The sequence below is a fragment of the Neodiprion virginianus genome, chromosome 7, assembly GCF_021901495.1.
Source record: "Neodiprion virginianus isolate iyNeoVirg1 chromosome 7, iyNeoVirg1.1, whole genome shotgun sequence".
Classification (NCBI taxonomy): Eukaryota; Metazoa; Arthropoda; class Insecta; order Hymenoptera; family Diprionidae; genus Neodiprion; species Neodiprion virginianus.
The window spans coordinates 19,502,236-19,519,658 of NC_060883.1; the positions used below are offsets into that span (position 1 = coordinate 19,502,236).

At 39.5% G+C, this 17,423-nt stretch overlaps 1 protein-coding gene across 7 annotated transcripts in view; it reads right to left on the reverse strand.

Annotated features, from left to right (window-relative positions):
- Positions 1-17,423, reverse strand: part of LOC124309369 (glutamate receptor ionotropic, kainate 2) — a 246,677-nt gene that overhangs the window by 16,048 nt on the left and 213,206 nt on the right. For all 7 annotated transcript variants that reach the window (XR_006909229.1, XM_046772978.1, XM_046772980.1 and 4 more), the window contains exons 6-7: positions 13,975-14,116; positions 10,181-10,348 (exon numbers count right to left, since the gene is read on the reverse strand). Coding sequence is in view for 6 of the 7 variants with exons in the window: in XM_046772978.1 (XP_046628934.1) it covers positions 10,181-10,348; positions 13,975-14,116 (310 nt within the window). In the remaining variant the exon portion in view is untranslated. The remainder of the gene's footprint in view (positions 1-10,180; positions 10,349-13,974; positions 14,117-17,423) is intronic.

The window sequence follows — 17,423 nt, forward strand, 5'->3', positions numbered from 1 at the left end:
ATTGATTTCATGTCCAGTTCAAATACCACGAGCTTATGCTTGGTAATTGATTTAAAATTGAACGGGCAATCGAGTGAGATTCAATAACGCATCAATTTTACGATGAATAGAAAATTAACTTCATGTAAAGTTCAAATACTGAGAGAATTGAGTTTGACAAGACATTTCCAAGTCAATGGGTATAAAAATATTAGAAAAATGCGTTTAACGGCCCGTTTAAAATTCAATGGGTAATGAAGTAGAGTTCAACAACACTTGATCAATCACATATTCAATGGGTAGTCAACTCCAAGTCTGCCTCGAACACCACAACGTTTTGTTTGGTAACTCATTCAAAAATTCAACGTATAACCAAGTGAGGTTCAATGACACATGAATTTTACATTCAACGGGTAGTTGACTCGTAAAATTGAAATATAGAAATCTTGAGTTTCACGAGACATTTTCAAGTCAATGGGTATAAAAATATTAGAAAGATGCGTATAACGGCCCGTTTACAATTCAATGGGTAATCAAGTAGAGTTCAACAACACTTGATCAATCACATATTCAATGGGTAGTCAACTCCAAGTCTGCCTCGAACACCACAACGTTTTGTTTGGTAACTCATTCGAAATTCAACGTATAACCAAGTGAGGTTCAATGACACATGAATTTTACATTCAACGGGTAGTTGACTCGTAAAATTGAATTATAGAAATCTTGAGTTTCACGAGACATTTTTAAGTCAATGGGTATAAAAATATTAGAAAGATGCGTGTAACGGCCCGTTTACAATTCAATAGGTAATGAAGCGGAGTTCAATGAAACACAATTAATCGAATATTCAATGGGTAGTCAGCTTCATGTTCGGTTCAAATACCACAAAGCTGCGTTTGATGACCTAGCATTTAAAACTCAACGGGTAGACGAGCGGAGAAGTTCAGTAAGTATCGCCTTGCCTCATCGACTGGATAATGGTGTTCGATATCCCGCACGGTGAACCCATTTCCACAACGCTATCGGGAACGCGAATTCTCGGCGTGTCTACGTACCGAATCCCAAAGTTCACCTGCGGGTCGCCACTCGTCATTCTAGGTGTACGCCTAACGGGATTACCTTCGCCCCATTACCCTTCGCAGTGTGTGCGACACGTCGAAACGCAACGAGACTGCAGAGACTCGGTTTGGCGGTTGCTACGGCCGGCCGGGCGTTTGTTGCGGTAATTATTTGTCCTCTTCGCTCACCCGAGTTTCACGTTTGTCGCTACCGGTAAGCGGTGAGGCGTGTTTCACACCACTTAAACGCCGTCGCCGTTCCACCGTGTTCCTTCCAGGATAGAGACACTCGCTCTGCCGCTACGAACCGGAATGAATTTACCTACTTCGTAGGCCAGGGAGAATACTCTCGAGGATTTTGGCACACGGGACTTCCCCACCGCAACCTGATTTCAAACTCCCGCTTCAACCGCTCTATAATTCATCGTGACAAAGAAACTTTTGGAATTAATCAAACCTTGAAGATTGATCAATATGATACCCGAACGATGATACGAACTGAGTTAACGATACGGCATCAAGGATCAATAGCTGCGATATTCAAATCAATCGGGCTGAATTGAATTCTGCAAATAGCAACACCCGTTCGAAGTAGAATAAAACATTGGAAACTCATTGAATTTTCAAGAAATTGACAAGTTTTGTTTTTTTTTTCTAGGGCGAAGAACTTTCCGTCTCTCGAAAATTTTAATCACTCTGAGCTTCGTTTTTCCACAAAGTTTCTCATTCAATGACAACAATATTGTATGAAGAATCGATACAGCCAATGATTGATAAAATCTTGATAAGATAGAAATCAATCAAGATCAGTTTCACTTCATCGATCTTCAACACGTCATTTTTCAAATACTTGAACCAGAATATATACGTCCTGTAAAGAACCTCGCCGCGATAAAGAACCGTGAGAAAATTTCACGTCGCGCCACGGTCATCGTTGCTGAACTTAAAACCTCAATGGATATGATCGATTATTTTCTTCGAACTTCGAAGGCAGAAATCGTCGGAAATATCGGCTAAAATTTAAAGAGAGAATTATTTTAAAATATATTTCGAAATAAGTTGCTATATGGAATTTAAGGAAGAGAGAATATTTCGACCAGAAACAGAGAGAGAGGAGAAGAAAAAAAAAAAAGTAGAATGAATAAAAATTGAAAAAGTGTACAAAAGAAGTTTTCACTATTTTTGGGCCTTTTTTTTCATCGAGTACAAAGACACTTTGATCGGAAAATTGATAGAAAAAAAAAAGAAAAAAACAAAAAAAAAAAAAAACAGTGGGTTGCAGCGACGCTCGTCTGTGCGCAAATATTGACAGCTGCCATCTAAAAAAAGTTAACAAATTTCCCGGACAACAGGATGCCTGATGTTAAAAGAAAAACCAGACAACGCGATATCGAACTGAATACATCGTACGAGTGTTGGGATATAATTACCGGACTTAATCAGATATTATTACGTGGGCGAAATTATCTTGCGGAGAATCGAAAGGTTTTTCTTTCATAACGTACCCGAATTCCGTCGAGTTTTTTTATTAAAATATTTGTTTTATACGCGAATAAACGTAGAGTCGAGTAAAAGTTAGAGGTCTCGGCCCGGCAACTTATGGAAATTTCGGGGCAGGCATCCGTCTCGTTTTTCTCTTCTTTACTTTTCCCATTTTCTTTCTTTTTTTTTTTCTCTTCTCACCCCCTTTCCTCACTCTCTCTTTCTCTCTCTCTCTCTCTGTTTCTTTCTTTTCGTCCTTACTCTCAGAAAGGAATGCCGAGGGTTGCTGGCGTACCGAATTGCGCACGCTTCTTGTCAAGCAGCAGGCATAGGCTTAAATCCGCAGTGAGAGGATACGGGGCTGAAGCGATCTAGATAAAAGCTTCGCCGGCAGATTTCTTTTATTTATACATCAAAACCCACCTACCGATTTCATACAGGTATATATACGTGTCTCGAATCAACCGGCCCCTGCGAAATTTCCTGATACGCGTTCAGCCGTAAAGAGGAGTAAAAAAAAAAAAAAAAAAAAATACGATACTCCGAATACATTTATGTCAATTTGTTTCGCTAACGACAACCTCCTGCTGTTCAAGATTCACGAATTTTCGAAAAGATTGCGTTAAAAAATTTCACTACGTTAACGATAAATAGAGAACGTCAAAAATCTTGTACCTAACGATACTTTACCAACAGTTTTTGAAAATCTTGCAAACGTGAGCTCATTTCACACAACTTATACAGTAGCATTTATTTCGTGAATTCTGTGATTTCTATCACTTTTCGATGAACGACTGAGCAATCGAGCTGATTTTCTTGTCGAAAAAAAAAAAAAAAAAAAATAGGTACACTACAAATATCGTTAGTCTTAACGGGAGTTTTTTTTTTTTTTATTGCACGCAGAAAATAGGGTAAGGGGGGGGGGGGGGGAGGGGGGAAGAGTGGAAGGAGTCGTGAAGAAAGAGATTTGAGTTCGCGAGGTAACAATTGAGTATTTGAATGAAATTTTTTTCCAATTTTAGGGGTGCATAATGCAGTGCAAGCCAAAATAATGAGGACGTATTTTTTGTTTTTCGTTAAAAATGATAATTCTTCATGTTATAGGTGATTGAATTTCACTGATTTCAATATATACATATATGGATATATCTTAACATGGGTGACGTCGCAATGTTATAGTTTTCAATCTGTTATATTAATGGCAATTTTGATTCAATCGTAAAAATAAAAAATACGTTCAAAATATTTTTTTCCAATCTACAAGAATATGAAATAAAGAAAATTTCATTCAAATACTCAGTTGGCGGTGAAAATGTCGTTTCTGTAAGAGCGCACACATGTATATATATATACATATATATATATATATATATATATATGTATATATATATACATATATATATATATATATATATATATGTATATATACGTATGTAAGGAAATGTAATATTCCTCGAGTATAAGACGTAACGTAAAAGAAACGGCAGGTCGAAAGTCAAGAATGATGAAAGAACACATGCATAAAACAAAAAAAAAAAAAAAAAAGAACAAAAGAACAGTAACGATAAAAAGAAGTTTGGAGAAGTTTTTTGCTCGCGCCGTAATCACTGTACCAGAAACTGTGCAGCTGCGCTGACTATTGCGGGGAAAATCACGGGTCAAAACCATTCGGGAAATGGAAAGAAAAACGTAGCGAGTGGGAAAAGCGACGATACAGGGAATATGAGGCTCGCCCAAGTCAACCAGATGTTTCACACATCCTCGACCACTCGAAACAAAGTAATTTTTTCCTCCCTCTCACCTACTCTCTCGAATCGTTTCTCTCACACTTCTGTTCACCTTTTTCGTAATTTTTTCTTTCTCCTTTTCCGTTTTATTTTTTTATTTTATTTTTTTTTTCTTCTCTTTCTTTTCCCTCTCGATCACATCCGGGCAACAGATGCAGCGATGCGAATATCACCGAATGTTTGTATCGATATAAGAACTAGCCGTTGGGGCTAAAATAACGGTCGCAATATCGATGTGGGGTGAATTATTATTATCTATCGTATCGCTGAAACTCGTTTGTTCTGAATTTACTTTTTCCGAACGACTCGAGGTCAGAATTTGAAGAAAAAAAAAGAAATATATTGTCACAGTGTGGAGCAAAAATTTTTAACGCAAATTTTGTGGCATTGGATGTATTGAACGATACGTTTGGTGACTTTATTTTTTAAAAACAAATGAAATTTTTTCGATAGCAAATAAATCGTTGCTATCTACACTGATTTTAAAAATAATATCGACTGAGATTGATTTCTTAAAGGAAAGAGATAGGATAATAACGAATAAAAAAAAAGGGTGTTGAATATATGAGAATTTAAATAAATTAGCGTCAGCGAGCTGGTCGGGTGGAATTTTTTACAATCGTATAACAGATGAACAGGAAGCATCGGTGAAATAATATTGAATTCGTGTACCTACTGATAAATTTTTCTGCGTCCTGTGCGTATAAACTTTATGCATTAGTTCTAAATTTATGTGTGATGCTGCTGCAGTAACGATCTGGTGAATCTTTTTCGCTAACAGGCAACATTTTTGGTCCTGATTTACAAATTGCTTGTACGTATTTTTATGTGAAATTAGAAAAAAAAGAGAGAGAAATTGAAATTGGTCCTGATTTATAAATTGTGTGTACTTATTTTTGTACGAGATTAGAGAAAAAGATAAAAATTTGATACGTCATCAACAATTATTTCGAAACCTAATTTCTCCGTTGTTAGGTTGAAAATATTAAATTTGTATTGATCTCATTATCTCTGGTATCTGACAATCGTTGGCATGAGGCACCGTTTTTTTCCACATTTATCGAACAAAATTCTAGAAACAACTATTATTGATTACAAAGCATTTCCGATATATGATCTGTAAAACAAAAATTTGAGTTTGGAAAATCGAAGAGTCTCGTGCCATTCGTTCAATTTTTCTCAGTCACCGATATCAATTTCGTATTAATCGAACATGTTTTCGCTGAGAAACTGGGTTTTCAATATTCCAAGTGTAAAAGTCGTGTTTGATTTTCAGTTAAAACAAACGAATGCGATGCAGGTAATAATATAGAATTATTGAATCTCCAAGTGAGGCTTGCGAGCGGAGTTCATTAAGTTTCAGAATTGGGATCAACGAGCGCGTCTCGAGCGAGTTGGAGACTGATTAACGATATCGGTTCACTTCTTCGTCAAGATATATGCACATATACACATACCGGGGCAATCTCTTGAAGCTTGAAAATCAACCGCGCATGCGCCAAATAATTCAATCTCATTGGCCGGCGAAATCTTCCAGCAGCGATATTCTTGTCTGAGATGCAGGCCGTCCAACGTACACAAAATGTGTACGTTTGAATTTTCAAAGAGCATAAACATTAAATTCCGAACGTTCTTTGAAGAATCGACTTTCCGAGCCAATAAAAAATGACTCCAAAACCTTTCCGAGTAACTACCTCAATTATTTGAGATTCTAACCCCGAAAATTCGTATCAACTACATCGCCGGCAGAAACAAAGTTTGACAGCTGAAACTCGGGTTGGCCAGCCTGCGCAAACAGCCGATAAAACTCGCGCATGCGCGGTTGATATTCAACTTTCGAGAGCTTCTACCGGTATATAAAATATATATCGACCGAACATCCGTGATGCAAATCTAGATAACTGCACGCTGCACGTGTAAATGCGGGGTGATGCAGTCGTCGCGCCATCCAATCTACCCCTCATTATCAATCAGGTCAGGGTTTCCACCCCTCGATGTATGCGTACATCCCATCCCATTTCACCGGGCTCCCTCCATTTCCGACGCGATTTCACCCAGCGCCGATTGCAGGAAGGATGCTGATCCAGATCAAACTGCATAGGCAATTACCTCATCCTGAATCGTATCCTTGACTGGATTATGTACTTATCGAGGGGGTTGTATGTACATCTGTTTCAGGGAGTAGGCGATTCGTCTATCGGGTTCGTCATTTTCAGAATATTAAAAAGATTATTGATTTTTACTACAACTCGAAAAAGTGGCCTCGGAGATTTTGCACTGTAACGATTCGAATATACCCGCTAAATGGTGAAAAAGAGAGGCGATGAGAGTTTTACACCTCGTGTGTTTCTTTATAAGTTTCGTCTATCTTCGCAAGAAGCGGCTCTCTTGGTCAACGACTCTCTTGGAGGAACGACTATCAAATAGGTATCTTAGTACGTAAGAAAATGATAACAATTGATACTTTAGCCACATAAATTTATATCGTATCGCCTCGTTCGTGAAAGTAAGAAGACAAAAACCGATCGCGAGAAAAAATAATCTATTGTACTCGATTAATCGAGAGAAAGCGATCGATTCAATCTAACGTGAATTATCATTGATCATTCTTACACCGAAGTGAAAGTTCCGCGGACTTTCGACTATCCGGAAGTTAGTTGAGCCTCTCGTTTTTCCTGTCAAACTTTGAGGATCCACGTGTGACGGATCACCGTCAGGACATTTGAGCAGCGATGTTACACCGTCAGCCATACATAAATTTGAAACCAGGAACGAGACACCCGGTAGTTTCGACGCGGCGTTGAAAAGCATGAATATGTATACGCGTATCCCAACTCGCGATGGGCGATGGGGGATATTCGTGCTTAATTATCAAGTTTAGCAGCCGAAGTCAAGCAAGTTTGTTGCGGGAGGGCAAAAGAGCTGCCGGGAGTTTGGCTTAACCCTTGGCGAAGCTTTCACTCTCGCGCTGCGAGCAACGCCGGAGCGCAAGCGCGATTTTCGGAGCTTTCAACCCCCGTGAGATGCGCTTACACGCCTAATTTAATCGCTTGAAAAGAAATAACCTTCGGCCCCGTCACACCAGAAAATGTCACTGATATTACGTCGCGAGTGTGGTTATTTTATTTTGGCTTGACCCGAGGTTATTCAAGTTTAGAAATTTCGTGTTATTCTAATCGCGGAATAGAGCTTTCGAAAATTCGTGGAATATAACTGACGATAAAATTCGTGTGTGTTGCAATAAAGCTGAGCTTTCGCGATCATCCTGTTACTCGAATTTCGAGCGTTGATTGGCGACATTCGAGCTTATTCAATTTTCGAAATAACTGGCGAAATAGAACTGTCCGAAATTCGTGAAAGATAACACAGGCCTGCGATGGTTTTCCCCTGACAAAATTGATTTATAACTTCTATGGGTATTCGATACGACTCTATGAAAAAAAAAAAACATTCAAAAAATTCTATGGCGTAAGTTTTCTGAGAATTTTATTTCTTTCTTCCTTCTTAGTACCAGTAGAGTTAACTTCCAATTTCTGTGCCGATTATACGTATTTACGGTAGTGTTGATGTTTAAATATTCATCCACCTTCGCTAGTTGTTGTTTACGGTGATTTTAAAGATATTTACAGCTACGTAAGTACGAGAGAAAAAGATCGAACATGAGTTTTAAAGAAAGTAGAAAAAGATATCACAAGTCTTTTCGATTAATCAAGTCTCTCAAGTCTTGTTTGAAACTAACGCTGTTCATTTTATAACCAAACATTCAGTTTTCTATTCGTTATATTTTATTTCTCCATAAAAATTGTTCAAAAATGTGTAAAAATGCATATATCTTGCATAAAAATACCTCTCGATGTGACGTAAAATAACTAACGCTATATTTTAATTCAACGTACCTGAATACCTAAAAAAAAAAAACGTTATTATTTTACGGGGAAATTGAAAGTCATATTTCTCAGGTCTTTGTAATCGACGCTGAATATCATGTCTGTTTCTAAAAAGCTGATCTTTTTCGATAATCCCGGCGAACCAGAGCTTCCCAAAATTAATGTCAAATATTGTGTCTATTGAAAAAAAGCTAATCTTTTTTGACAATCCTATTACTTAACGCTTGACTTATCCTCGTTTGATTACAAGCTCAAAGCTCCTTGCTGCGGATTCGGTTTCACGTATGAAACTCGACGCGCTTATTTGGCTCTTCGGATGCTCCTCACGCGGTATTTGCATTTTTATGAGAATACCTAAGCGAAGCGAAGCGCAGCCGCTAAGCAAAACAGGAAATTGAACTTCCACCGGGCTTTTGAATAGGTAATATCCAATTATCGCGTCTTTTCAATTTACCCACAAGTCCCCAAACCCCCGTATCACCTTCTCTCAATGTGATAGAACGCTAAACGCAGCTTCTATTCACTCGGCTATATTTACCAACGATCGTTAATCATTCAATGGAAATTCATGTTCCAACGGCAGAGTCCACTGCTATACTATTCGTCGGTTTGCTTTTGTAATGCCTACACATATTTCCGTTCTACAAACTATCCGCCAACAACGACGTATAACATGATATCTACCTCTAAAAATAGTTTCAAATCTTACATACACGGAATTCATAATGTCAAAACGGTATATTCTGATTCGAACGAATATCGAGAAAAAATTCTGTCATCAATCTAACTAAGTAAAATTCTCGCAATTCCAAATTTCGAAACGAGAAGAAATAAATAGCAGGCACAAATGAATCCGTGCTTTTTAAAAACATTCGATTGATTCCTATCTGCGCGCGCTTTTCCTTCTTTTTTTCTCGTTTTTTTGTGTTTTTTTTTTTTTTTGTAAACTATATTAAAGTTCGAATCAACATATCCTGCATGTTGAATGTTTTTACGTTTGTGTATACGGAAGGAGAGCAGCTACAAATTCGAAGGCGGATGTTCCGCGTAAATTACGAAAAGTAACACGTACAAAATATTACATGCAGAGTTGTTTTGAAGTCGCGTTTCACTCGGGCAAATATTGAAAGCAATTTCCGTCTCTACACCGGCTGCAGCAACATAACGTCCGTACTGAACATCTGCACGATACGTGCACATCCATACGTGTGTATGAAAATATTATGCCTGTGTAGATATGCATCTAGCGGAAAAGCATTGGCTAATTTGACCCGTGTAACGCAGATGTGAATGCACGGCGAGTTTCACCTTCTTTTTCATATAAAATGCAAAGAAAAACGAGATGAAAGAGTAAAACCCTTCGAAAAAATAAAATCACATAGAAACGATGCTGCTAAAAGAAAATATATCGACATTTTTCTCTCATTCGTTCAATTGAACGATGTGTTCGTTCAATTAGGTATAATGTATGTACATATTTTTTTTACAAGCGCAATGTTTATATAAAAATCGGTGAAAGATTTTTTTTAGTCAAAATATCGCGAAGCTTGCAATATATGCACGGTTAGGAAAAAAAAAAAAAAAAAATGTCCCATCAGGTCTACTAATATTTTTGGATTGATTTAACCATTTCAGAATGTACTACACACTGAAAGAAAAAATACCAATAATAATAACATAACATAAAATGTAACAAATAACTTGAATAAAAGTCGATCTGTTGGGACATTATGTTGTTAAATTTTTCCAACAGTGTAATTACAGTTACGGAGAGAAGATTTTTCCAAAATTCCAAGTCATTTCCTCCTTTTTTTGTTTTTTGAATCATTGTACTAACATGGTTGGACCGGAATTATTGTTCGACCGTTTTCCGTTTCAATTTGCAATACTGGTAGGTACCACGCGTTGTGCGGGATTCACACCGTCAGCCAAACGAGATGGAACTTTTCCTGTGTTTCGTTCTTTTCACCCCGAGCCCATTTCCTACCTTATTAGTGTTTTGGCCCATGTCGAGCTTTCGGCCATAGCGCTGCTCGCCGTAGATCCAATCACGGACGACCTTCTGAAGCTCCGGCTTTTCCGGGTCAACCAATCGGAAGGCAGTAATATTGGTACCGCCATACTTGAATTCTTCCAGGTCAACGCTATGCAGGTCCTGCAAAAGGATGGAACGTCTTAGTGCCTCTTCCTCGTTTCCTTTATGAATACTTTTCGCCGCCGCGGGCTTTTCGACTTGAACCTTCGCGCCGATCGGCATCGACGAGCAACAAAATTTCCAAGCAATTTCAAAAACATCGATCGAACGATCTGCACAGGAATTAAATTTTTCCTCCCTTTCACAGATAAGATCCAAGTACACCGCTTGCGGAATATTCGAATTCGGAAATTGGAACAAGCGAGCCTTCTACATTAAACAACAAGAAGGAAGAAGTATAAAAAAAAAAAAAAAAAAAATAGATAAGAGGTCAATTTGGCTGACCTTGATGAGGCTAGCTTAAGAACTTTCCGCTAGAAGGCGTTTCGAACCCATGAAACATTGCCAAATAAATTTTTCTTATTTCAAAAAATACAAGATCAACAAAGTTCAGAATTTAGTTCGTTGTAAGCAAAATCGGTTGAGCCATCCTCGAGACGTCGTCGTTTTTTATTTCTTTTTTTGTGTTTTCGTTGAAGTAACCCGAAAACTTTTTTTTTGAAAAACAAAGGTTACACAGGAACACGCAGCTGATGTCAGTCAAAAAATGGTCGGAAGTAGTTCTTTGAACCTTAATTGAACGTAATTATCTAGTGAAAACAAAACGTTTTATTTTCGAGGTGATTTAACCTTTAGCTGGCACTTTCGGATCGTTCGCCAAGTAAGGATTTTTAATCGAGACTCTCGTAAGTTGAAAGTTCGAAAATGTACGTTGAAAACGTAAAATCTTAAAATTATAAATTATTATTACGACCTTTTTTATCTTGTATCTGGTTATTGTTTTCTTTTTTTTTTTTTGGCATGGTTTTTGGATAAGAAACGATGTCCCAGGTGAAAAAAAAATATTCATTTTTATTCATAGTAGTCTGAAATTTATATGAGTATACAAACCACATTAGTATGAATTTTTTTTTTTGACTTTCCCGTCTCACTCCTGCTACTCCCGTTACTTCTAGATCTATATCTCATGACAGTAAAAGTCATGAAACGTGAAATCGAGGAGCTTGCTAGTGCAAAAAACGGTCTCTCAGTAGTTTTTGTTTACTTTAAAACGTATCTCCTCCATCAATACCTGATATCAAGATTTGCCGATTTTTTCGCATGTTCTATCGACTATTTCAAACATCTTTAAGCATGAATCTTGCGAAATTCTTTTTCATTAAAAAATAACGAATTATTTTTCGACGTGGGACGTCACTTCTTATCCAAAACCATGCACAAAAAAAAAGCAATAATAACAATCAGCAGCCATTTAGCACATATGTATCATAGGGTTAGAATTTCCCCTCAAGTGAATACTGAATTGCTCCGTTATACGACCTTAAGGTGCCAGGAATTTTATACCAGATAAAGGTACTAGCTAAAGGTTCAGTAACATTCCCTTCTCTTTTTTTACAAAACAAAAAAAAAAAAAACAAGAGGCTGACACGGACGAATGAATTACCCAACTTGTTGTCTTTTTCCGAACGTCCCGCGCGAAACGATTTAATGGAAAGGCGGCTAACCCTGTTAGAGGGTTGTCTATATCGCAGGGCTTGTACGTTGTTCGAACCACGTTGGAAAAAAATCTCATTTCTAGGAGCGGAAGCTTGTGGTTCGGATCGGCCGACACACGGCACGAACTGAATGCCAACTTGATGGATGTAGACCATCGGTTTTCCGTCGCTGCCCCCCCCCCCCCCCCTTCCACCCCCCTCCGAGACGTCTCAACGTCTCAACTAAAATTCTAAGCTCCTCGTATAACCGTCACTTGTGAGTCCGTGTTTGCGTGCTTGCACATTTGGTGTCCCTGGCGACCTTTTATGAGACGGAAGACTCGAGAAACTTCTCGGGAAACGTGAGATAAAGAGAACACCCGGGAGTGAAGGAATGGGATGAATTTTCAGAAATGGTTCGGATGATGTGTCTGTGATGCAAAATTGATACGGTGCAACGAGTTTGCTCGGTAAGGTTGGAAGAACTATGGATAACTTGGAGCATGGAACAAGCTTTTGGAGAAGAGGTGAAACACTAAGAGTGAATTGGACTTGGGATATGCGAGATATATCTTCTTTGGGCGAAGTGAGAGAAAAATTGAAAACGGACAGCATATGAGAGTTGTAATGTTGTATGGATGTTCATCGAATTGTGATGTTTCTAAAGAGCAAAATTGACACGACAACACAAGTTTACATTGGCGAGTTGGAAACGATAGGCATAATTTTAAGGATGGGAGTAATTAACTGGTTCACTGGTAATGGCTACTGTATGGCCGGAAAGGAAGTGCCACAACTGGTAATGATTTTTATGATGGCATCTTGAATATCTTTGTCAATTTGTAACGGATATGCATCAGACTTGGTATGCCCATGCTGTTTGAGACACTGATTACGAATTTGAACTGAAAATTTGAAACTTCGACATAGAGGAACCAATCAATGGTGGAAGTAAAAAGAAAACTGGAGTGTAACGTCCTATCGCAACCTCACCGTAGAGCACTCTGAAATCGTGGTTATATTTCACCAACTAAACATGAAGGTATCAGTCATGATAAAATACCGTTGGTCACTCGATGTCACTATATTGGATCCACCATTTCGAACTCTGAAATGTCGAGTCGAGATTCGTAATCAGCAAGCTCGAAAATCCCCGAGTACCGAGTTTCGTTTGAATGAACGGACTTTTTGGATTTTGTCCAGTATCTTAGATCCGCAATTTCGAATCTTGAAATTCCGAGTTCATATTTGTAATCAACTTTACCCAATTGGACGCCATGGTGCCAAGGTTCCACGTTGAATAAAAAATAATTAGCATTCACCAGTTTTCGAACCAACCATCGATTTCGAGTCCACCAGTGTATCGGTGAACAAATAAAAAAAGCTGGGAGTGATTTTGAGAAAATATGGCAAAACATGTCGGCTGGCAGTTTTCCAAAGAGAGGTGAACGTTGGCGTTGAAATTAACCCCGACAGCCTACTCGACTAAATTTCAATTTAGATCCATTAAAATGTAAATGAGCAAGCGGTGGGTGGAAATTTGTGGTAGAGTAGTTCCTCGCTTTGTTCGACCGGCTGGCGATACCCGGAGTGTTAGTCGAAGCGATGACACGGCAGGCGATTGAGCACGGACAAACACCGGTATGCAAGATCAACCCGTGTATACCCGTTCGAGACAATAGAGATGGAGACCCTCTCATCGCGCCTTGTGCAAATCGTTTTCTATCTCGCGACCTCCGGACAATCAACGGGTGTAATTAACGCCTGCCACGGCGAACGAATTGCAGCAGCCGAGACTGCAGTCGTGGCAAACCTATGTCACCCTTCAGAACAAGTGAAACGTTCAAAGTAACAAAGATTCTGAAATGGAAGACGCCAATTTCAACAAAATCGGAGATTAAGTTTTCCTAACCGAGTGCGGAAAATATCAGATTTCCTCACTAGTGCGGGAATCACCTGTTTTACGCACTAGTGCGGGAATAGCCTATTTTGCGCACTAGATGCGGAATATACTGTTTCAATGTTTTTTTCATCGTCAGCAAATGACCCTTCGGCGACCCGGGATTGTGTCAAATTTTTTTTAAACTGAAACTCTCCCAGTTAGACGCTCACCAGAGAAGTTATAAGATAGCTGTGGTAGTCGCTCATCATCCCTATCTGCTGCGCCTGCTTCAGGACCTCGTATATCCTGTCCGTAGAACAGTCAAGGACTATGTGAGACTCGGCCGAGTTCTTGATCTGCTTTAGAAGCGGTCTGAAACAGCAAGACAGGAATTGTTTGGTTAAATTTGAAAGCTCGAGTCCAAGTGCTTTCAAGTTCCGCGACAAGACCAGAGGAAGAATCTGGCTTTACTTGACGTCACGTCCTTCCAGAAATGAACAAAACCGTCGTGAACGTTATCTGCGCGATTTCGTAGCCAGGCGTTCTTGCAGAAGAAATTGGCGGGTCTGAGACCACCGGCATTCGCATTTTGGCGCGTTACCTTGGCAGTTTCGGGTGGAGAATATGTTCTGGAAATGCAATATAACACGGGGATTTAACCAACGGTTCACCGGATAGTTCGTTGGAATGAATTTACGCCCGTTTAGCTACGGGCACGTTCTTCCAGGACGATCCTCGTCGCATTCTTGAGGTCCTCGGGCCGTTGCGTATACCTAAAACTGGACAAATCGCACTCTAAGGCTATTACTTTCGTAATTCCTCCTGAGGGACGGATCACGGCTTTTCTGGAGTTCGTTTTGCGCCGTTGACTCGTTTCAAATCACGCCCAGGATCCAAAGCTAAGGATAAAACGCCACGATTGTTGTAAGCTTTACAGAATGAGGCTGAAATCTGAGTTAAAAAAAAATTTGTATACAACAATGATACACTTTTTCACATGAAATAAGAAATTTTCGAATAATTTTCTCAATACAACTAGGACAAAAATTTCATTTAAACTCAAAGCGATGATCAAAGTCGAGTAGCTTGGGTGTTCAGAGGTTGAACCAGGCATCACGTTGAACTCCAGGCCTCGAGTATTAACAGTAATAATTGTTGTTTAGTGGCTCACGTCGGATCCTTGGTTGATTAATAACCGTGACGAGGGCTGACAAGTTTTGCGGTATGTAGAGAACGTGCGAAAGTTTATACAAAGGACTCGCTTCAGTGGTTGAACTCAATTCTACGCTATGAAATGCGAAGACTTGATCGCAAGTCTGCAAATTTCTTCCCCAATCCTGCTTCCTGCATTATATATTCAAAAATCCGATCGGGATTTCATCAATCTTTGTAAATCTCGTTGGATTTATTGCAAACGGATTGCAAAAAGTTGTTGAAACGATTATCGAAACATTGATCAGATATTCTGACAAGTCATAATACCAATGCTGCCACATGCAGATTGTTCTTGATTCGCTGTTAAACTTGAAGAAGTTGAGCGGGTGGAGGCGGGTTAACGATGTTGAAAAATCCATAAGCAGAATTGAACACGTGCCAGATGCCAGAAGCTGCGACGTAACCGAATTCGAGGGCAATGGGAATCGATAACTTTTGACATCGTGGCAGATGAGGCCTGAAATATGGAGGATAAGGTGGATATTTTGCGACAATCGCGACATAGCTTCGCTCATTTTTCATCAGGATAATGCAAAGTTGCGCAATGCCGAGCCATCAGCTTGAATATCGCCCGTTACGAAGTTCCGTCCCACTTGCATCGCGGGTGAAATTGCAAAACAAACGATGCACTCTTGTTTAATGGAACAAGGGAACCAGCTTCTCGCGATTAATGGCGCATCAAGACTGCCCGGCTAGGTAGAAATACACCGAGGGTAACGTATCGCCACCGGGGAAATAGAACCCATTGATAAAGTCCTCGAATTACTTTTCTTCCCGCTATTATTCAACGGGAATATCTCTCGAGAAACAATTTAAATTTTTTTTTACTACTTGTGGTTATAAAGTGTGGAACAGCTTAATGGATCAACAGGAAGCTTCGAAAATTCTTTATCCCCCTATTCGGTAGGTAAGATGAAAGTTTATTTATTAATCGTATTTTATTTATTATGTACTGACATTATTTTCAGCTGTCAAATAGGCATGTCTATGAAGTTTTGCAATTTCTTGGCTTTCAAGCTATACGTGATCGTGAAAGCTTCTTTCAATTTTGTTGATCCAGTATCTCGATGGTGTTGCAGTTTCAAAAATTTAGAGTTCCGTAACTTTTTGAATTCCTGAGTACCGTATACGGTTATTTCATACCAATATTTCTAAAGTTTTTTTAAACACTCGTTGAAGTTGAAAATTCGCACACACTGCTAGGATTTGTTTATATCAATACACACAATTAGACCGAAAGTTCGATTCCTTCTCCTTCCGAAGGCTGGCAAATAAAAAACCTCTTTCAGTCTGAAGCCCACATCTAAGAATTCGGTTTTATTGATTCTCTGATTTTTCACGATCTCAAATTCTTTCACCTCTCACCATCTACACCGTAAATTTCTCAAAATTCCTTACATTAAATCCATTCACTTTACGATCCGATCGCTAGAAAAGTTCCAAATTTTTTTCCTCATCTCACCGGGATGCGGAAGGAAAAAGCTGAGAGCAATTCGCGTGTCGAGTTGAGAAATTATCGTCGTCCGGAAATCGGAAGTGCAACTTGCTGAGATAGCCAATATATACCTATATACATACACATAGTGCACAAAGTGCCGTTCGACGATGAAGAAAAAAGATCAATACCGGATGGGTGAGGGTGATGAAGATCAAGGATGACATCGTTCCTAGATCGTAAATGTTAATAGCCCCGAATGGTTTCGCAAAAATCGGGGGTGGAATCGTTATATAGATTTCGCATTTGGCAAGGCACTAAGTCGCTAGCTAGTCACCGTGGCTCCGGGAGATCGTCGAGGGATGAAACTGTACTTTCCGAAGCTCGTAATCATCCAGCAAACGGGGAAGGGGGGGCCGAGCGAAAGGGCGAAGGAAAAGGGGGGCTGCCGCCAACTTTTCGCCAACGCTTCGGGCTGATTCCTGGGGGCCAAGTTCGCGAAGCGTGGCAGGCAAACAATGGACTCTTACAATTACAGCATCCCTCCCCCCTCGTTCCCCCCTTCAATCCCTGCCCCTCTCTCTCTCTCACTCTCTCTGTGCGTTGCGCTTGTGTTTGTACTCGGTTCTCTTGGCACTCGCGGAAACCGCACACGCCAACTATCAATTCACCCGCCGCCAGCCCTTTTGTCCCTCTTCGCCTGATCGTTATTGTTAGCTAATCCTCGGGATAAATCACTGCGTCTGTTACAGCTGCGGTGTAACTCCTTTGACCCCTCTCATTCACCTCAGAGTTTCACCTAAGTAACCGCGTCGAATCAATAAGCAACCTCTCCGACGTAATCTTTGGAACGTTGACACGATGGTGTTTCTCGATGATGATGCTTTGTCTCACTCTTTTTTTCGTTTTGCATAGCTTGAAAGCGCAAGCTCAAACTCTTGGAGATATTTACCATGGAAATATTACACTGCCAGCTGAACTTAGGTCAAGTACATTTTCACACTGTAACGCGTAATTATTAAAGTAAGT